General features: G+C 47.0%; 1 protein-coding gene across 1 annotated transcript in view; it reads right to left on the bottom strand.

Annotated features, from left to right (window-relative positions):
• Positions 1-23,125, bottom strand: part of LOC146863455 (dedicator of cytokinesis protein 2-like) — a 2,657,619-nt gene that overhangs the window by 134,548 nt on the left and 2,499,946 nt on the right. Inside the window, exons 38-40 of the mRNA XM_085642885.1 lie at positions 12,880-12,970; positions 9,837-9,950; positions 2,106-2,195 (exon numbers count right to left, since the gene is read on the bottom strand). Of these exons, the coding sequence (XP_085499011.1) occupies positions 2,106-2,195; positions 9,837-9,950; positions 12,880-12,970 (295 nt within the window). The remainder of the gene's footprint in view (positions 1-2,105; positions 2,196-9,836; positions 9,951-12,879; positions 12,971-23,125) is intronic.

Below are 23,125 nucleotides of genomic sequence, written 5' to 3'. Positions count from 1 at the left end.
TTGGTTCATGTGTATTGTTACATTTATGCACTAGGACACTGATTGCGCATGCACTTTCACCAGCATTCACACACACATACATGCAAACACACAGCCACACAAACATATACATGCACATGTGCAACTGTGCATACATGCAGACACAAACATGCATCCTTACACACAGCATGCACAAACACACAGGCACACGCACATATGCAATCCTGCATGCGCGACCACATTTCCATATATAAACAGAAACATATGGGCCCTTGCATATGTGCACTCACATGCAGAGTCATACACAGGCACATACAAACAAATACGTGCGCAGGCATAAACACAAATGCACACATACATAGACCCATCATATACACTCGCACACCACCTCGCCGGCCCAAAAATACCTGGAGGAGTCACTGGCTATTACCAGATTAGTTGACCTATTGGAAATCCAAACTACTCACTCGTACTTCAAGCAAGTAGTAAATAAGGTCATCAAGAAGCTCTCTCTTGTTGAATACAAAGCTGCCCTTGCCCGTAGGAGCCATGCATGGATATTAAGCAGTAACAAGCGGTTGTATGATGTTACAACGCATTCCGTTGCAACGCATGCCTTTACCAAGCATGCGTTACAACGCGAATGCCATTCCCATGCATAACCTTTACCACGAATATTCCTTTACCACGCATATTTTTACAATGATCTTCGTTGTAAATTCATGCATGGTAAGGGCATACTCTTGGTAAAGGTTATTCCCCCACCCCTAAACCCTTCTTACAAATACCCCTCCCCTGCCCTTAACCCTAAAATCGGACCCATGCGTGTTTTTTTAATCTATAATTCCCCTTACCTCTCCTCATCGTCTCGTCTGTCCTCTCTTCTCCATGATCTTCTTTGTTGACGGTGCACGTCGTGAAGAGGAAACGGAAGTGTCTTTCCGTTTTCTCTAACGACGTCGATTGCCTCCCGATTGCCTCCATTCAGGTGTGGTTTTTTTGGGGGGGAGACCCCCCAAGCCCCCTTTTCTTTTCGCACACATTTTTTTTGGGTGGGGGAGACCCCCAAGCCCACTTTTTAAATTTTAGCCTTTACCACACATGCCTTTACTATGTATCTCCTAGTAAAGGTATGCGTGGTAAAGGCTATTCGTGTTAACAACGCATGCGTTGTAATGCATGCGTGGTTAATGTTATGCGTGGAAACGGCCGCGTTGTAGTGGCCGTTTCCCATTACAAACTACTCAGGCCACAGGCATATTTTAAATTAGGGTGTTCAAGGAAGATCACAGAGCAATTTTTAAAATATAGGTTAGGAATCCTGACAGCCATACCGCGCCATCCACCCTGGCAGAGAGAGAACCATGGGAACTCATGCAGGCTATGTGGGACCGGAACTGAAGATATAGAACATCTAATATGCTCTTGCACTGCATGAAAAGAGGAAAGGGTAGGCCTACTAAAAGCACAATTCAACAAGCGTGAGATTCGAACTCAGGGTCAGGCTGTGATTGCTTGCTTCGATCCCAAGGACCCGCAGCTAAATGGGACATTAGTAAAGTTCCTGTTATTAGCAGCAGCTAAGCAAGGATCAGCGGCACCCTGAGCAATTGCAAAAAAAACTATACAGGGTTTTAAGCCTTCATAATTGCATCCAATAAGGACCGAGATTGGACTGTCTCCGGTACAACACGAAAAAGAGCTTCTTTTATATCAGAGACCCTTCAGTTTTTAGAAACATATTTTCACCTGTTATAATATATATGACTTTTATGAGTGTGTATATTGTAATGGTTTTAATTAATCAAAAACAATAAATATTATCTTATCTATTAACATACACTCGCACACAGATAAAATCAGAGACGTATACAAATGCACACATACCTACACCTTGCACATGTGCACATGCACACACATGCAAAGGAATATGCATACATGCATGCAAACATGCACTTGCACACACACACATACATGTATGGGAATAACACATTTGAACATCTACATAGACGAACAAGCATGGGACTCACGTCTGAGCATACTCGTCCCACTCGGGGTGACAAATGCAAAACATGTATGCACACACACGCATGCACACACACACATGCGGAGTGAGATGCACTTACCAATGTCTGACTCAGCAGCTCGTAATCGAAGATCTCGCTCTCGTACTGTTGTGCCAGCTCCTTGCACAGGTGAATCGCCTCCTCCCACATCTGGAGAGAGTGGTACACGACAGGTAGATTAATGGCCCTCTCCGTGTACCAGCAGCTGAACATCTGTGCGCTTCTCTTCAATTAGAATGTAATTTGTGCTCCACATCAACTAGGTCCTACCCTGTGAGCCGCCTTCTTTCATATGTATCAGTAAGGAGGGTTCAGACTTTACCTCGCAGTTGTGCCACCCCATACAGCAAAGACTGCCCTCACAGCTGTGCCACACCTGTGCCACCCCATACAGCAAAGACTTCCCCTGCAGCTATGCCACCCTGTACAGCAAAGACAGCTTGGCAGTTCCCATTGGGCACAGGGTCAGGACTGATTTGCATATGGCTGGGTTCAAACTGGAATGGCATGGTGAGCAAAAAAACGATGGATTTAGGCCCAGATCTCTGTACTGGGGTGAATGTATGACATTGTTCTGCATTCTGCTCCCGCAGCTCTGCCACCCCATACCACAAAGACTGCTCATGCATCTGTGCCATCCCGTACAGCAGACAGTCCCCAGCAGCTGCGCCACCCCGTACAGCAAAGACTACCCCCGCAGCTGTGCCACCCCTGTGCCACCCCATACAGCAAAGACTGCCCCCGCAGCTGTGCCACCCCATACAGCAAATACTGTCTCTTCAGCTGTGCCACCCTGTACAGCAGACAGTCCCATGGAGCTGTGCCACCCCGTGCAGCAAACAAATACCACCCCCAGAAGTTGTGCCACCCCATACAGCAAAGACTGCCCCCGCAGCTGTGCCACCCCTGTGCCACCCCGTACAGCAAAGACTACCCCTGCAGCTGTGCCACCCCTGTGCCACCCCGTACAGCAAAGACTGACCCCCACAGCTGTGCCACCCTTTACAGCAAAGACTGCCCCGCAGCTGTGCCACCCCTATGCCACCCAGTACAGCAAAGACTGCCCCTGCAGCTGTGCTACCCCATACAGCAAAGAGTGCCCCCGCAGCTGTGCCACCCCTGTGCCAACCCGTATAGCAAAGACTGCTCCCGCAGCTGTGCCACCCCTGTGCCATCCCTTACAGCAAATACTTCCCCTGCAGCTGTGCCACCCTGTACAGCAAATACTGCCCCTACAGCTGTGCCACCCCATACTTAGATATGGACTGAAGCCAGGGGCACAGGGTGTCATATAGACCCTGAATGATTGTCTTTGAAAATGATCCAAGCACCTAATGTTTTTAGTCATAATTGGTGATGGTAGGAACTAAGAAGAGCCGTGTTTATACGCAGAGTGGGACACTTCTATAACCACAAGGCCTCAGTCCTTTAATTGCACCTGGTGATGGCTGGTCATGATTTTTGGTGATCAGTGTCACTGTCCTAGCGCACTGTGTGGATAAATATGGGATAGAGAGAGATGTATATAGTGCTTGTTCATATGTAATCTGAAGCTTCTACTGATATTTTAGACAACACTTTACCCTTGTCCTGAGGAGGCCTGAAGAAATTGACGGCTGAAACGCGTCCGCGTCGACAGCTTTTTGATAAAGGAGTCATCATTAATGCAAACGTGTTGAATTATTCAGAAGCACAATGCTGAGAGGATAGAGAGCTTTGATACCTCGTGTGCTAGAAGGACAACTCTAAGTGCATCACTCAGATTTGATAGGTGAACACTAGTGGTTCAAATTTCTTGTTAGGGTACTGGAGAAACTGGGTTTTGTATTTATATACATATGTGTATGTTTTATGTTGGTCATTGTATATATTGTTGTATGTTATTTGACCAATTTATTTTTGAAGTAATTTGCGGGTCAGAGACTGGTCCAATCGTATGTATGTGAGATTAAATAATTTTCAACGAGTGTATAAAACTAAATAATAACGTTAGGGTAATTAATTGTGTCCTAACTGAGAATTAAATTGAGATTTATCCCTCCGTACTTTTCTGTTTTTTCATCTATTCAATGTTTCTTGCCCAGGTATAGGAGGGTCATTTTGGCATACCCCTGCTGTTTTCCCTGTGCCACCCCATACAGCAAAGACTGGCCCCGCAGCTGTGCCACCCTGTACAGCAAAGACTGACCCCGCATCTGTGCCACCCCTGTGCCACCCTGTACAGCAAAGACTGACCCCTGCAGCTGTGCCACCCCATGCCACCCCACACAGCAAAGACTGCCCCTGCAGCTGTGCCACCTCTGTGCCACCCATACAGCAAAGACTGCCCCTGTAGCTGTGCCACCCCAGTGCCACTCCATACAGCAAAGAGTGCCCCAGCAGCTGTGCCACCCCATTGAGCAAACACTGCCCCCAGAAGTTGTGCCACCCTGCACAGAAAAGACTGCCCCGCATCTGTGCCACCCCTGTGCCAACCTGTACAGAAAAGACTGCCCCCACAGCTGTGCCTCCACATACAGCAGACTGCCCCTGCAGCTGGGCCTCCCCTGTGCCACCCCATACAGCAGACTGCCCCCGCAGTTGTGCAATACCTGTGCCACACCGTACAGCAAATTCTGCACTCCGCAGCTCTGCCACCACGTACAGCAAAGACTTCCCCCACACACCCGGCACGTACAGCAAAGACTGTCCCCATACCTGGCCGAAGTCCACACCCAATACATATAAGTAAAATAGACAAGAAGGTCATTTTCCCAGGGGGGTCCTCAGAAGGTGGCACGTACTTGAGAGACCTCACAGGGATTGGATGGTTAGTTCCAAGAGTTGGAACTGTTTCGAAGAGTTTTTGAATGAGTGTGTTTGTGGTTTGGGGGGATGTTGGTGCTTGGTAGACAGTACTTAATTTGAGCCGATGGTTTCCAGTGCTCAGCGCCAGCACTTAATTGTTAACACCTGCACCTATATCAGTCTACCACATGGTGGCGCTGTTTATCAAATTTAGAGATGAGCACAACAACTGTTCTTTACGGATTCAATCTATGTTAAAAATTACTAACACCTGCTGTCCAAGCTATTTGTATAGCTTTCGGAGCCTGGAATAGTCTGAATTGTCACACATGTAGGAGTGTGAGGGTTAGTATTGTGTTGGTACCGTCATTGGCAGTGCTGGAAGGAGCAATGGGTGGTGCAAGCCGCAATGGATTCATGAAGAGGGCCCTGGCACTATTTTTCACAAATTAAGCGCTGTGGTTAGGGCTGTTCTTTGGTTGATGTCAGAGTGTTTGAGTGTGGTCATTGTAGTAGTGAGGTGGTCAATAGTGTCACTGTATATGTTTTAAGTAATTTAGCTGACAGACCTGTCCAAATAAAGCTACTATTTTGCTGATATATTCTTGGTCTGTGTTTCTGTTGCGTCTCTGGATAGTTTCATCTTCCGGTGCTTCACAGAAATATATTATGAGGAAGAAGCTGGAAGAGGGGTAATGGTCATGCTGACCACGTTGAGTTGTCTTTGTTTGACCAGGTTCTATAGAGTTAGGTGACAAAGTTTCTTGCTAGCATGCTCAGATTGATCTCCCCCTCTTTAACCCCTGATGAGTGCATTGTGACTTCTGGAGGAACTCCCCAGGAAGACATACCTTGCCTTTGTAGAAGTACTCTATGATCTCATGGTAGAGCGCTTCCTTCAGCTGCCTGGTGCATTGCGATCTCCAGAGGATCTACCTAGGAAGACATACCTTGCCTTTGTTGAAGTACTCTCTGATCTCATGGTAGAGCAGCTCCTTCCGCTGCTCAGTGCATTGTGACTTCGGGAGGACCTCCCCAGGAAGACATACCTTGCATTTGTTGAAGTACTCTATAATCTAGTGGTAGAGCGCCTCCTTCAGCTTCTCTGTGCTTTTCTGACCCCCAGGGAACCTCCACAGGAAGTCATACCTTGCCTTTGTTGAAGTACTCAATGATCTAGTGATAGAGCGCCTCCTTCAGCTGCCCAGTGCATTGTGACTTCTGGCGCACCTCCCTAGGAAGACATACCTTGCCTTTGTTGAAGTACTCTATGAACTCTTGATAGAACGCCTCCTTCAGCTGCTCAGTGCATTGGGACCTCCCAAAGACATCCCTAGGAAGACATACCTTGGCTTTGTTGAAGTATTCTATGATCTCATGGTAGAGCGCCTCCTTCCGCTGCTCAGTGCATTGTGACTTCGGGAGGACCTCCCCAGGGAGACATACCTTGCCTTTGTTGAAGTACTCTATGATCTCATGGTAGAGCGCCCCCTTCTGCTGCTCAGTGCATTGTGACCTCTCGAGGAACTCCCCAGGAAGACATACCTTGCCTTTGTTGAAGTACTATATGATCTTGTGGTAGAGTGCCTCCTTCAGCTGCTCAGTGCATTCTGACCTCCCGAGGAACTCCCCAGGAAGACATACCTTGCCTTTGTTGAAGTACTTCATGATCTTGTGGTAGAGAGCCTCCTTCAGCCGCTCAGTGCATTGGGAGTTTGGGACTTGTGGAGGACCTTTCTAAGGAGACACACCTTGCCTTTGTTGAAGTACTCTATGATCTTGTGGTAGAGAGCCTCCTTCAGCTGCTCAGTGCATTCTGACCTCCCGAGGTACTCCCCAGGAAGACATACCTTGCCTTTGTTGAAGTACTTCATGATCTTGTGGTAGAGAGCCTCCTTCAGCCGCTCAGTGCATTGGGACTTGTGGAGGACCTTTCTAAGGAGGCATACCTTGCCTTTGTTGAAGTACTCTATGATCTTGTGGTAGAGAGCCTCCTTCAGCTGCTCAGTGCATTGTGACTTCTGGAGGACCTCCCTAGGAAGACATACCTTGCCTTTGTTGAAATACTCTACGATCTTGTTAGAGCGCCTCCTTCAGCTGGTCAGTGCATTGTGACTTCTGGAGGACCTTCCTAGGAAGACATACCTTGCCTTTGTTGAAGTACTCTGATCTTGTGGTAGAGCGCCTCCTTCAGCTGCTCAGTGCATTGTGACTTCTGGAGGACCTCCCTAGGAAGACATACCTTGCCTTTGTTGAAGTACTCTATGATCTTGTGGTAGAGCGCCTCCTTCAGCTGCTCAGTGCATTGAGACCACCCGAAGACCTCCCTAGGAAGACATACCTTGCCTTTGTTGAAGTACTCTATGATCTTGTGGTAGAGTGCCTCCTTCAGCTGCTCAGTGCATTCTGACCTCCCGAGGAACTCCCCAGGAAGACATAACTTGCCTTTGTTGAAGTACTTCATGATCTTGTGGTAGAGATGCCTCCTTCAGCCGCTCAGTGCATTGGGACTTGTGGAGGACCTTTCTAAGGAGACATACCTTGCCTTTGTTGAAGTACTGTATGATCTTGTGGTAGAGAGCCTCCTTCAGCTGCTCAGTGCATTGTGACTTCTGGAGGACCTCCCTAGGAAGACATACCTTGCCTTTGTTGAAGTGCTCTATGATCTCATGGTAGAGCACCTCCTTAAAGCTGCTCAGTGCATTGGGACCACCCGAAGACCTCCAGAGGAACACATACCTTGCCTTTGTTGAAGTACTCTATGATCTAGTGGTAGAGCGCTTCCTTCAGCTTCCCTGTGCTTTGTGACCCCCAGGGTACCTCCAAAGGAAGACATACCTTGCATTTGTTGAAGTACTCAATGATCTAGTGATAGAGCGCCTCCTTCAGCTGCCCAGTGCATTGTGACTTCTGGCGCACCTCCCTAGGAAGACATACCTTGCCTTTGTTGAAGTACTCTCTGATCTCATGGTAGAGCGCCTCCTTCCGCTGCTCAGTGCATTGTGACTTCGGGAGGACCTCCCCAGGAAGACATACCTTGCCTTTGTTGAAGTACTCTATGATTTCATGGTAGAGCGCCTCCTTCAGCTGCTCAGTGCATTGGGACCTCCGGAAAACCTCCCTAGGAAGATATACCTTGCCTTTGTTGAAGTACTCTATGATCTTGTGGTAGAGCGCCTCCTTCAGCTGCTCAGTGCATTGGGACCTCCAGAAAACCTCCCTAGGAAGATATACCTTGCCTTTGTTGAAGTACTCTATGATCTTGTGGTAGAGCGCCTCCTTCAGCCGCTCAGTGCATTGGGACCTCCCGAAGACCTCCCTAGGAAGACATACCTTGCCTTTGTTGAAGTACTCTATGATCTCATGGTAGAGGGCCCCCTTTCGATGCTCAGTGCATTGTGACTTCTGGAGGACCTCCCCAGGAAGACATACCTTGCCTTTGTTGAAGTACTCTATGATCTCATGGTAGAGCGCCTCCTTCAGCTGCTCAGTGCATTGGGACCTCCCGAAGACATACCTTGCCTTTGTTGAAATACTCTATGATCTCATGGTAGAGCGCCCCCTTCTGCTGCTCAGTGCATTGTGACCACCCGAAGACCTCCCTAGGAAGACATACCTTGCCTTTGTTGAAGTACTCTATGATCTTGTGGTAGAGTGCCTCCTTCAGCTGCTCAGTGCATTCTGACCTCCCGAGGAACTCCCCAGGAAGACATACCTTGCCTTTGTTGAAGTACTTCATGATCTTGTGGTAGAGAGCCTCCTTCAGCCGCTCAGTGCATTGGGACTTGTGGAGGACCTTTCTAAGGAGACATACCTTGCCTTTGTTGAAGTACTGTATGATCTTGTGGTAGAGAGCCTCCTTCAGCTGCTCAGTGCATTGTGACTTCTGGAGGACCTCCCTAGGAAGACATACCTTGCCTTTGTTGAAGTGCTCTATGATCTCATGGTAGAGCACCTCCTTAAAGCTGCTCAGTGCATTGGGACCACCCGAAGACCTCCAGAGGAACACATACCTTGCCTTTGTTGAAGTACTCTATGATCTAGTGGTAGAGCGCTTCCTTCAGCTTCCCTGTGCTTTGTGACCCCCAGGGTACCTCCAAAGGAAGACATACCTTGCATTTGTTGAAGTACTCAATGATCTAGTGATAGAGCGCCTCCTTCAGCTGCCCAGTGCATTGTGACTTCTGGCGCACCTCCCTAGGAAGACATACCTTGCCTTTGTTGAAGTACTCTCTGATCTCATGGTAGAGCCCCTCCTTCAGCTGCTCAGTGCATTGGGAACTCCCAAAGACATCCCTAGGAAGAAATACCTTGGCTTTGTTGAAGTATTCTATGATCACATGGTAGAGCGCCTCCTTCCGCTGCTCAGTGCATTGTGACTTCGGGAGGACCTCCCCAGGAAGATATACCTTGCCTTTGTTGAAGTACTCTATGATTTCATGGTAGAGCGCCTCCTTCAGCTGCTCAGTGCATTGGGACCTCCAGAAAACCTCCCTAGGAAGATATACCTTGCCTTTGTTGAAGTACTCTATGATCTTGTGGTAGAGCGCCTCCTTCAGCCGCTCAGTGCATTGGGACCTCCCGAAGACCTCCCTAGGAAGACATACCTTGCCTTTGTTGAAGTACTCTATGATCTCATGGTAGAGGGCCCCCTTTCGATGCTCAGTGCATTGTGACTTCTGGAGGACCTCCCCAGGAAGACATACCTTGCCTTTGTTGAAGTACTCTATGATCTCATGGTAGAGCACCTCCTTAAAGCTGCTCAGTGCATTGGGACCACCCGAAGACCTCCAGAGGAAGACATACCTTGCCTTTGTTGAAGTACTCTATGATCTAGTGGTAGAGCGCTTCCTTCAGCTTCCCTGTGCTTCGTGACCCCCAGGGTACCTCCAAAGGAAGACATACCTTGCATTTGTTGAAGTACTCTATGATCTTGTGGTAGAGCGCCTCCTTCAGCCGCTCAGTGCATTGGGACTTCTGGAGGACCTTTCTAGGAAGACATACCTTGCCTTTGTTGAAGTACTCTATGATTTCGTGGTAGAGCGCCTCCTTCAGCTGCCGCTGGGTGTGCAGGTGGTGCCGGTCCTGCATGTGCGCTGTGTTGACTTCTTCCGACCACTGGAGTCAAAGAGAGACAAGACAGGGTTATCTAACACCGCACAAGAGACCACAACCACAGAGAGAAACGGCTTCCAAGAATATGCATCCCCAACACATTGAGCTGACAGCATCTTACTCAAAGGGTCTGGGATTGTTTAGCCAAGATTTTTATTTTTTACCTAATGGCCCTGAAGTAGCACCTTTTTCCAACAGATGTAATTTGTGTTGGATGTGAGCAAATTAGTGAAGATACCTCCCTTAACCATGCAACGCGTATTTTAAAATTACTTAAGCTGTACAGCTTTGTGGTCTTCTCTAACCTTGGGAGTCATAAATATATTTCAGTGGAACAAAAAAGGACGCAAGCTTTTTTTGCAGGTTTCCCCCTCAAACACCCTGTGTTAATAGGAGCCTTCTGCCATTAATGTTCTCAACAATATTCTTCACATAAACTTTTTCGTAGGATTGTTCTGCTCCAGGTGAAGTTATGCAAAGCTGTGGAGCTACACAATACACATGGAGTTTGCAAAACTTTGGAGGAGAAATGTACATTTTGCCCACCCCTTGTGTGTGCTGGACATGGTCTCTCCTCAGTAAACGTGGTACTTCAGAGACAGTGATCGGGCAGTTCAACAGGGTTGTGCTCTGTCTTTGCAAGGACTGCTGTTCACTCAACTGATGGAGAAGTACAAGGAGGCTTGACTAGCTATATTGAGTTCCAAAATATTAATTATGTTGACATTTTGACCCCAACATGTGCCATGGTTTACAAATTTACATTACAGGAGCTGCTACTTCCAGCATGTCATTGACTTTGCCCTGATGATGACCACGTGTAAACGACATTTTTGGGTCGAAACGCCATCATCAGAATTACTTAGGACTGCCTATATCTTCATTTGATGAGGGGACCTAGAAGGCCAGAAATAAGCTGTATGGTAACTTATACACCACAAATCTATACCATGCAGCAACTTTGTGGTCCTACGATACTAGTGAGGCAGCCATTGTTTTTGGGCACGCCCCACTTGTCATTCATGATTTCCTGCACGTTTGATTCATACTATCATTGCTCTATTGTACTTCACACTTCTGTAGCACCAATGACAATCCAATCACGTTTGTTCTTTCATTTTCAATATAAATTGTCTGTTTCACTGGACTCTTTGCTGTGTGCAATAAGTAGATTTAAAGTGATAGGTAATTGATTTGCTACGACCCTCCTTTTCAATTATATCACAACGCCTTATGGGTCATTAGGGATACATTCATGTTATCCCTGAATGATGTAGTATTGTGTATCAACTGTAACCGAAAGAACCAGCGTCCATCTTTCTATCGAGTGGTACCCAGGTTTCCGGGGTGATTCAAGCCTCTCTCTTGCCTTGCTTGTCTGGGGGAATGTCTATGTTAAGATCAATGCTCTGTGAGAGGATGAAGCCACAAAGATCCTATAGAGAGAAGCATCTCCGACCTGGGTTCCTGCACAAACAACCGTGTGTTGTGTATGGCCCAGGTGGGACCCCCTCACAGACACAGTGATGCACCTTGAAAACATCACTGAGACATTAATAGAGAGTTGTGTTTTTACATTTTTATTTCAAAATATGGCACAGAGGGTAAAACAGATTTTTCCTAGAATCCCATGATTTTTGGGCAGGTGCTGAAAGTGGGGAGTGAACCCATTTGTCTAGGGTCAGATGTTCACCCACTGGACCCCTTGGGTTCAGACTCCAGTAAACCTACATTTCTATCTGGCAAAACCCCCACTGCTGACCAGTGAGACAAGGAGAGCTTTTCATGCAACAGCCTTTGGGGCTTTCGGATCCCAAAGTCAGGTCAGGTCTGGTAGCAGGCACTTTGTCGCCCTATGGCAGGCATGTTGAGTCAGAAATTGTAGCGGGTTGGAGGTACGAAACACGGGTTGCAAAGTGCGAACACAATTTTTAGAAACCAGTGTGGAATTTAGCGAACCGACCTATGTCCTCATAGTTGTTTCAGAAAATTGCCAATCATCACAATCCCCCATTAATATTGATGAGGTAGGTTGCAAATTGTAACTCACTATGACTGGTGTCCATCAAAGAAATGGTGACCTGTTGGGTCAACATACCACCATGTCTGTGATTGCTTTTTAAATATTTTTGTGTTTTTAAATGCAATCCATTTTCCTTAAGGAAAACGGGGCAGCTTTAAAAAAAAGTTTTAAACTTCTTTAAAAGGTTCAAGAGTAAACAGTGGTGCCCTGGACTACTGCCTCCTCCCCACCAACCTTTTTTAACATTTCCACAGAGGAAGGGGACAGCTTTCCTATTGCACATGTGTAATTAATCCACCTTGGAAGTTGGTAACTTGGCAATTGCTTGCGACCACTATTTTAGTCCTAAACCATTAATGACACAAGAGTAGAAAGAATGTCTAAAAGCATTACCCTTCCAACTAGCGGTTTCTTACCGATTACTAAACCCATTTTAGGTGTTCGAAAATTAGGAACTCATAAAATGGGTTTACTGTATAGGAGAAAGCATTTTTGCGGTTGCAAACTTCGAATCTGAGTGTTTTTGGTCACAAAAAGACTTTTTAAATCTCGCTTTTTCCTCTAAGAACAGAACAAAAGTATCATCTGGGGGATAAGAGAAAACACAACATAGATATCATCAGGTACCATCTAGTGGTATTGTTGAATTTACCTGCCTCTGTAATAATAAGCAGACAACCTTTAAAATTCGAATAACTTTTCTCGTAAGGAACGTGGGACCCTCAAAAAAGTCAAGGCCTGGGGCATTCTGCCCCCTCTGGGCTGCACTTGTAAAGGCTCTGCCTGGCTGAACTGCCCTGTCTCTGAGGCCACATTTGCTGCCTATGTAGGTAAGAAATGCCAAGTCCCTGCCAGTAGTACCCCACGCGGCTGCTTAGTACCGCACCAATGTTTGTTACCCTGACTTACCTTCAGCAACTTGGCGTGCAGCAGGAGGGTGAACGCAGCCTCGGTGTAGTTTTCATAGCTGACGTGGAGGTCCTTCAGCTTGTACAGGTACCTGCGAGAGCAGAGAGGGAGGGTTCAAGGAAGCCACCTGCTCAGGACCATGCTGGTTAGATCTTGCAAACATTCAGTCTGGGGGATAGGATGGAGTCCCTGCCTCGTTCCACCATCAGACCTCTAACTGCTATTAGTAAAGGGTTCAAAACCTTCCCTGCTCACTGTAGTGCCCAGTAGACTAGTTGAGTGGAGTGTGCAACTGGTGTGTATTTTCACCACCCTAGAACAGCAGGTAGAGCCCCTATCACAAACGTTACAGATACTTTTTAGACAATGGAGTATTTTAACCAATGATATATTACATATTAGAACATTGGAATGTTGGCAGCTTCATTGAAAACAATGGAGTGCTCCAGGCTTATAATGGCTGGTAGAAGCCCGGAGCGCCAACATTCCAATGTGTCTTTGTTCACAGCTCTGGCTGTGAACAAAGACTTCAGGGAGCCGGATGGGATTTGAATCCCCTCGCGCTCCCTGAAGGCTTCGTTTTGTTAGAACATTCTGCCCTCTAGTGGCAGAATGTTCTAATAGCCTTATAGCCCTTCGTAGCAGGGCTATACCGGCTTTTAAAGTCCCGCTGCTGCTGTTAAAGTCCCTCGCCTTCGGCTCGGGCCTTTAACGCTGCAGCGGGCCTTTAACAGCCGGTATAGCCCGCTACGGCGGGCTATAAGGCTCTAATATAAAACATGACATTTGACACAGTCATATTAATCAACAAGTTCTGGATGCATTGCATCGAGGTGCGCTTTATTCTTTATAAACCTCTGTCCGGTTTCTTGTGTACAGCCAACACGTTTCGCCCTCTGTGACGTGCAAGTCTAAGGCTTCCTCAGGGCAGTTGAAAATAACTCTGATTCCAGAGACCTCTTCTGAGAATCATGGATCGCATGGTCAGGCGGTGTGCTCTGAGATGCCGCAACCAGCACATGATGAAGAACCCGCATTGCCATGCGGCCCGGATGTCTCTGCACTGAGGTTACCTGAGAGGGTGTGCTCATGAGGTGTTCAGAGTTCAGGACACAACTGGCAGCAGTTAGATCACCGAATACAGTGCTGGGAAAAAGATGACAGATTTTCTATTTTTTCCTGTTCCCAAGTGAGGATGTTGTCAAGCATTATAATAATAATAGACCCTTTCCAAGATGGTGGTCAGTCCATAGGATGGTAGCAGAAGATATCAATACAAAATGAAGCAAGGTGTTTTTCCTGTACTGCCAGCTCCAGATAGATCCTATGTAAAGAGGCTGTTGTAAGTGAAGGATGTGTCACAACACATCCAATCCCTTATTTTTTATCTGCTCTTTGTCCCAGTGCTTCTGTTATTGTTCCAGATCTTTGGACTGTGCAGCTGGAACCCTCCATTGGTTTCTTCCCTGATATTTGACCTGGATCTGTTTGTTGATTCTGTTTGCCCTGGTTGCTGGTTGTGTATCATTTGTCCCTTCTCTAGCACCGGGGCACTCTTCAGCCTAGCTGTGTGCTCTATAAATCTCATCCATTCATTCATTCATTCATTCATTCATTCATTCATTCATTCATTCATTCATTCATTCATCATCTCTTCCACTTCCTGTTTCTTCAGGAGGGGTAATCCGTTTGCATTGTCATCATTTGGAACCTTCATCCTCAGTTAATATTCGTAAGGCTGCCAAGGTGGTCTTCTCTTTCTGGGTCTGCCCACCTGAAGTAGGACCTGGGTAGAAGACTTCCATGGGCCAGGAAGAGGGCACCTCTGCAGAGCGTGGCGTGCTCTCGAGTCTGGAAGGCGAACCAGCCACCATCTGTCTACTGACATGGACATACCAGTCGGGTCAACTTGTGAAAGTGGCACCACCCACCTTTCTACATGGAAGAGGACCCCCACTTCTTACTGACAGGTGGTCCTACACAAGCCAAACAGGAATGCCTTTCAGCCATCACTCTCCTGGACTAGACTTGGCCTCTACTTCCTTGCTTCTTAGAATTACTCCCGCCCTTCCGGTCCAGATCCCTCCTTCCTTACTCCTAGAATCACTCCCACCGCCTTGGTCCTTATCACTCAAACGGCAACTTTAGTTGGGAATGAAAAGACTTCAACTTTATTAGACTTTGAGGAGGTCTCAAATTCACCAATCAGCTGCATTTTAAGGTTACTTCACTGCCTTGAAGCTGATGTATGTCAGTGACTTCACTGTTTCCAGGTTAAACAACTCCTACCAGGCGTGCGTTGTGTTAAAGATTTGCCTCTGAAACATTTAATCCCACGCTAAAGTACATTTCACTCCCTTTTTATGGGCGCTGAGTTTGCAACAGAGGAGAGCAGTAAAGGTAAATTCGTCCTAGAGCAGCGAATGTAGAGTTACAACTGCCAGGGGGATCAACAATGATTTTGTGTTTGACCAAAGTCCACCAATATGTCTATCTATGTTGAATGATCTATCACCGTATGTATCTAAGGTGAATGAACCACCACCATGACTATTTATAATTAATGATCCACCGCCGTGTCTATCTACGGTGAATATTACACCACATGTCTACCTCTGGTGAATGATCCACCGCCGTGTGTATCTACGGTGAATATTACACCACATGTCTACCTCTGGTGAATGATCCACCACAGTGTCTATCTATGGTGAATAATACACCGCCGGGTCTATTTCTGGTGAATAATACACCAATGTGTCTATCTCTGGTGAATGATGCACCACTGTGTCTATCTATGGAGAAAAATACACCACTGGGTCTATCTCTAGTGAATGATCCACCACCATGTCTATCTCTGGTGAATGATCCACCCCCATGTCTATCTCTGGTGAATGATCCACCACTGTGTCTATCTCTGGTGAATGATCCACCCCATGTCTATCTCTGGTGAATGATCCACCACCGTGTCTATCTCTGGTGAATGATCCACCACCATGTCTATCTCTGGTGAATGATCCACCCCCGTGTCTATCTCTGGTGAATGATACACCACCGTGTCTATCTCTGGTGAATGATCCACCCCATGTCTATCTCTGGTGAATGATCCACCACCATGTCTATCTCTGGTGAATGATCCACCACCGTGTCTATCTCTAGTGAATTATCCACCACCATGTCTATCTCTAGTGAATGTCCACCACCATGTCTATCTCTGGTGAATGATCCACCACCGTGTCTATCTATGGAGAATAATACACCACTGGGTCTATCTCTAGTGAATGATCCACCACCTTGTCATCTATGGTGAATGGTTCACTACCATGTCAGGGTATGGGGAATGATCACCATGTCTATCTTTGCTGGATGATACACCACCATGGCTATTTATAATTACTTTTTATGATCTGTTATCACCAAAATAAAGTTTTTAGAATTGGAATAATTAATGATCCACCGCCGGATCTATCTACGGTGAATATTACACCACATGTCTACCGCTGGTGAATGATCCACCACTGTGTCTATCTATGGTGAATAATGCACCACCGTGTCTATCTCTGGTGAATGATCCACCACCATGTCTATCTCTGGTGAATGATCCACCACTGTGTCTATCTCTAGTGAATGATCCACCACCATGTCTATCTCTGGTGAATGATCCACCACCATGTCTATCTCTGGTGAATGATCCACCACTGTGTCTATATCTGGTGAATGATCCACCACCGTGTCTATCTCTGGTGAATGATCCGCCACCGTGTCTATCTCTGGTGAATGATCCACCACCATGTCTATCTCTGGTGAATGATCCACCACCGTGTCTATCTATGGAGAATAATACACCACTGGGTCTATCTCTGGTGAATGATCCACCACCGTGTCTATCTCTGGTGAATGATCCACTACCAGGTCGGGCTATGGTGACTGATCATCATATCTATCTTTGCTGGATGATCCACCACCATGTCTTTCTATACTGATTGATTCACCCCCATTATCTCTGCTGCTGTACCTCAGTCCAGTAAAGCACGGACCCCTGCTGTCCTAATGTCAGGCCTCGGCACAGCTCTGCTGATGTACCTCAGTCCAGGAGAGCATGGCTATAAAACATTGACAACGCCAATAGATCTTGCATAGGTGAGACCTGTAGGCTTTGCCAATGCTTGTTTTTAATCTTTTACCGCTCTAGTCACAGGTGATTTGTTCTGTGGTAGGGAGGGTGTTTTGGGGCAGCGGTAATGTCAAGGGTCAGTTTAGAAAAGACCATCCCATCTCCAGAGGTGAGATGACATTATTAAGAGTTTCCACTGGTCTCCACTGGTGACGGATGAGGGCACGCTTGCACAATGCTTGGTAATGTTTAATGAGAGTTTGCACTGGTCTCCACTGGTGATGGAGGATGACACGCTTGCACAATGCTTGCTAATGTTTATTGAGAGTTTGCACTGGTCTCCACTGGTGACAGAGGATGACGCGCTTGCACAATGCTTGCTAATGTTTATTGAGAGTTTGCACTGGTCTCCACTGGTGACGGAGGATGGCACGCTTGCACAATGCTTGCTAATGTTTATTGAGAGTTTGCACTGGTCTCCACTGGTGACGGAGGATGGCACGCTTGCACAATGCTTGGTAATGTTTAATGAGAGTTTGCACTGGTCTCCACTGGTGACGGAGGATGGCACGCTTGCACAATGCTTGCTAATGTTTAATGAGAGTTTGCACTGGTCTCCACTGGTGACGGAGGATGGCACGCTTGCACAATGCTTGCTAATGTTTATTGAGAGTTTGCACTGGTTTCCACTGGTGACGGAGGATGGCACGCTTGCACAATGCTTGCTAATGTTTATTGAGAGTTTGCACTGGTTTCCACTGGTGACGGAGGATGGCACGCTTGCACAATGCTTGCTAATGTTTATTGAGAGTTTGCACTGGTCTCCACTGGTGACGGAGGATGACACGCTTGCACAATGCTTGCTAATGTTTAATGAGAGTTTCCACTGGTCTCCACTGGTGACGGAGGATGGCACGCTTGCACAATGCTTGCTAATGTTTAATGAGAGTTTGCACTGGTTTCCACTGGTGACGGAGGATGGCACGCTTGCACAATGCTTGATAATGTTTATTGAGAGTTTGCACTGGTTTCCACTGGTGACGGAGGATGGCACGCTTGCACAATGCTTGCTAATGTTTAATGAGAGTTTGCACTGGTTTCCACTGGTGACGGAGGATGGCACGCTTGCACAATGCTTGCTAATGTTTAATGAGAGTTTGCACTGGTTTCCACTGGTGACAGAGGATGACACGCTTGCACAATGCTTGCTAATGTTTAATGAGAGTTTGCACTGGTTTCCACTGGTGACGGAGGATGGCACGCTTGCACAATGCTTGCTAATGTTTATTGAGAGTTTGCACTGGTCTCCACTGGTGACGGAGGATGGCACGCTTGCACAATGCTTGCTAATGTTTAATGAGAGTTTGCACTGGTTTCCACTGGTGACGGAGGATGGCACGCTTGCACAATGCTTGCTAATGTTTATTGAGAGTTTGCACTGGTCTCCACTGGTGACGGAGGATGGCACGCTTGCACAATGCTTGCTAATGTTTATTGAGAGTTTGCACTGGTCTCCACTGGTGACAGAGGATGACGCGCTTGCACAATGCTTGCTAATGTTTATTGAGAGTTTGCACTGGTCTCCACTGGTGACAGAGGATGACACGCTTGCACAATGCTTGCTAATGTTTATTGAGAGTTTGCACTGGTCTCCACTGGTGACGGAGGATGGCACGCTTGCACAATGCTTGCTAATGTTTAATGAGAGTTTGCACTGGTTTCCACTGGTGACGGAGGATGGCACGCTTGCACAATGCTTGCTAATGTTTAATGAGAGTTTGCACTGGTTTCCACTGGTGACAGAGGATGACACGCTTGCACAATGCTTGCTAATGTTTAATGAGAGTTTGCACTGGTTTCCACTGGTGACGGAGGATGGCATGCTTGCACAATGCTTGCTAATGTTTATTGAGAGTTTGCACTGGTCTCCACTGGTGACAGAGGATGACGCGCTTGCACAATGCTTGCTAATGTTTATTGAGAGTTTGCACTGGTCTCCACTGGTGACGGAGGATGACACGCTTGCACAATGCTTGCTAATGTTTATTGAGAGTTTGCACTGGTCTCCACTGGTGACGGAGGATGACACGCTTGCACAATGCTTGCTAATGTTTATTGAGAGTTTGCACTGGTTTCCACTGGTGACGGAGGATGACACGCTTGCACAATGCTTGCTAATGTTTATTGAGAGTTTCCACTGGTCTCCACTGGTGACAGAGGATGACACGCTTGCACAATGCTTGCTAATGTTTATTGAGAGTTTGCACTGGTCTCCACTGGTGACGGAGGATGACACGCTTGCACAATGCTTGCTAATGTTTATTGAGAGTTTCCACTGGTCTCCACTGGTGACAGAGGATGACACGCTTGCACAATGCTTGCTAATGTTTATTGAGAGTTTCCACTGGTCTCCACTGGTGACAGAGGATGACACGCTTGCACAATGCTTGCTAATGTTTAATGAGAGTTTGCACTGGTCTCCACTGGTGACGGAGGATGGCGCGCTTGCACAATGCTTGCTAATGTTTATTGAGAGTTTGCACTGGTCTCCACTGGTGACAGAGGATGACGCGCTTGCACAATGCTTGCTAATGTTTATTGAGAGTTTGCACTGGTCTCCACTGGTGACGGAGGATGGCACGCTTGCACAATGCTTGCTAATGTTTATTGAGAGTTTGCACTGGTCTCCACTGGTGACGGAGGATGGCACGCTTGCACAATGCTTGCTAATGTTTAATGAGAGTTTGCACTGGTCTCCACTGGTGACGGAGGATGGCACGCTTGCACAATGCTTGCTAATGTTTATTGAGAGTTTGCACTGGTTTCCACTGGTGACGGAGGATGGCACGCTTGCACAATGCTTGCTAATGTTTATTGAGAGTTTGCACTGGTTTCCACTGGTGACGGAGGATGGCACGCTTGCACAATGCTTGCTAATGTTTATTGAGAGTTTGCACTGGTCTCCACTGGTGACGGAGGATGACACGCTTGCACAATGCTTGCTAATGTTTAATGAGAGTTTCCACTGGTCTCCACTGGTGACGGAGGATGGCACGCTTGCACAATGCTTGCTAATGTTTAATGAGAGTTTGCACTGGTTTCCACTGGTGACGGAGGATGGCACGCTTGCACAATGCTTGCTAATGTTTATTGAGAGTTTGCACTGGTTTCCACTGGTGACGGAGGATGGCACGCTTGCACAATGCTTGCTAATGTTTAATGAGAGTTTGCACTGGTTTCCACTGGTGACGGAGGATGGCACGCTTGCACAATGCTTGCTAATGTTTAATGAGAGTTTGCACTGGTTTCCACTGGTGACAGAGGATGACACGCTTGCACAATGCTTGCTAATGTTTAATGAGAGTTTGCACTGGTTTCCACTGGTGACGGAGGATGGCACGCTTGCACAATGCTTGCTAATGTTTATTGAGAGTTTGCACTGGTCTCCACTGGTGACGGAGGATGGCACGCTTGCACAATGCTTGCTAATGTTTAATGAGAGTTTGCACTGGTTTCCACTGGTGACGGAGGATGGCACGCTTGCACAATGCTTGCTAATGTTTATTGAGAGTTTGCACTGGTCTCCACTGGTGACGGAGGATGGCACGCTTGCACAATGCTTGCTAATGTTTATTGAGAGTTTGCACTGGTCTCCACTGGTGACAGAGGATGACGCGCTTGCACAATGCTTGCTAATGTTTATTGAGAGTTTGCACTGGTCTCCACTGGTGACAGAGGATGACACACTTGCACAATGCTTGCTAATGTTTATTGAGAGTTTGCACTGGTCTCCACTGGTGACGGAGGATGGCACTCTTGCACAATGCTTGCTAATGTTTATTGAGAGTTTGCACTGGTCTCCACTGGTGACGGAGGATGGCACGCTTGCACAATGCTTGCTAATGTTTAATGAGAGTTTGCACTGGTTTCCACTGGTGACGGAGGATGGCACGCTTGCACAATGCTTGCTAATGTTTAATGAGAGTTTGCACTGGTTTCCACTGGTGACAGAGGATGACACGCTTGCACAATGCTTGCTAATGTTTAATGAGAGTTTGCACTGGTTTCCACTGGTGACGGAGGATGGCACGCTTGCACAATGCTTGCTAATGTTTATTGAGAGTTTGCACTGGTCTCCACTGGTGACAGAGGATGACGCGCTTGCACAATGCTTGCTAATGTTTATTGAGAGTTTGCACTGGTCTCCACTGGTGACGGAGGATGACACGCTTGCACAATGCTTGCTAATGTTTATTGAGAGTTTGCACTGGTCTCCACTGGTGACGGAGGATGACACGCTTGCACAATGCTTGCTAATGTTTATTGAGAGTTTGCACTGGTCTCCACTGGTGACGGAGGATGACACGCTTGCACAATGCTTGCTAATGTTTATTGAGAGTTTCCACTGGTCTCCACTGGTGACAGAGGATGACACGCTTGCACAATGCTTGCTAATGTTTATTGAGAGTTTGCACTGGTCTCCACTGGTGACGGAGGATGACACGCTTGCACAATGCTTGCTAATGTTTATTGAGAGTTTCCACTGGTCTCCACTGGTGACAGAGGATGACACGCTTGCACAATGCTTGCTAATGTTTATTGAGAGTTTCCACTGGTCTCCACTGGTGACAGAGGATGACACGCTTGCACAATGCTTGCTAATGTTTATTGAGAGTTTGCACTGGTTTCCACTGGTGACGGAGGATGGCACGCTTGCACAATGCTTGCTAATGTTTAATGAGAGTTTCCACTGGTCTCCACTGGTGACGGAGGATGGCACGCTTGCACAATGCTTGCTAATGTTTATTGAGAGTTTGCACTGGTCTCCACTGGTGACGGAGGATGGCACGCTTGCACAATGCTTGCTAATGTTTATTGAGAGTTTGCACTGGTTTCCACTGGTGACGGAGGATGGCACGCTTGCACAATGCTTGCTAATGTTTATTGAGAGTTTGCACTGGTTTCCACTGGTGACGGAGGATGGCACGCTTGCACAATGCTTGCTAATGTTTATTGAGAGTTTGCACTGGTCTCCACTGGTGACGGAGGATGACACGCTTGCACAATGCTTGCTAATGTTTATTGAGAGTTTGCACTGGTCTCCACTGGTGACGGAGGATGGCACGCTTGCACAATGCTTGCTAATGTTTAATGAGAGTTTCCACTGGTCTCCACTGGTGACGGATGAGGGCACGCTTGCACAATGCTTGCTAATGTTTAATGAGAGTTTCCACTGGTCTCCACTGGTGACGGAGGATGACGCGCTTGCACAATGCTTGCTAATGTTTATTGCCTCTCTCCAGGCTCTTTAGGCTGTGACAATGTTGTAACATTTTATGTGATGAACTATCTCATATTTTCGATAACTCAAACTGGCTTTATGTTAATTGGACTGTTATGAGATTTTAAAATGTGAGTGTGCACAAATGTGAAATTGTAAGGACGCTGTGATCTTTCGGTGCTGTTTCGATGGTTTGTATAGTCACTGAAATAAACTTCGAGAACAGCCTGCCGAGGGTCACACAGGGAGCCCTGGCAGCAGCAGATGGAGTTTATTTTAATGCTAGAAAACGGACAGACGCAACACGATCAAGTTCTACAAAAAGAGACGCAGGAGCCACTGCCAATCTAGAGCGCTATTTGCCTCCTGTGCGGGTATCGAGGCGCAGATACGCCCACTGCCTGATTCCTACATCGTTTTGCTGTTCTATAACACCGAACTGTAGACCCTCATGAGGGTGGGATCTCCAAAACCCCGATTTATACAAAAAATCTGAAGAAATGTACAACCCCAAACCTCGCAGACAGGCATTGCAATCCGCAAGTGTGTCAGTCGGATTCCCACAGGTCACTCACAATGGAAGGGTTGTGTCTGGGAAGAAAGCCGGGCCACTCTCTCATCCCCAGAAGGAGCCAGCTCTGAACCAGACAAGCGCAGTCTCTGAGTTACCCGCGCCTGCCCTCTGGCGGCATCAGCACCAGCCGGCAGGCCTTCTTCAGGACAGACGTGCTAAGAATGCCAACAGCACCAGAGGCGCACTCGAATCAAGAAACCTCTCAGTAAAGTTCCCAAACCAATTTAGCAAAATGAAAAGGATTTAATGATTAAAAATGAGATGAAAAAGACAAAAAATA

Source organism: Triturus cristatus, chromosome 2_2, assembly GCF_964204655.1.
Source record: "Triturus cristatus chromosome 2_2, aTriCri1.1, whole genome shotgun sequence".
NCBI lineage: Eukaryota > Metazoa > Chordata > Amphibia > Caudata > Salamandridae > Triturus > Triturus cristatus.
The sequence above is the reverse complement of the archived record's forward strand: the minus strand, read 5'-3'. Positions and strand labels throughout refer to the sequence as shown.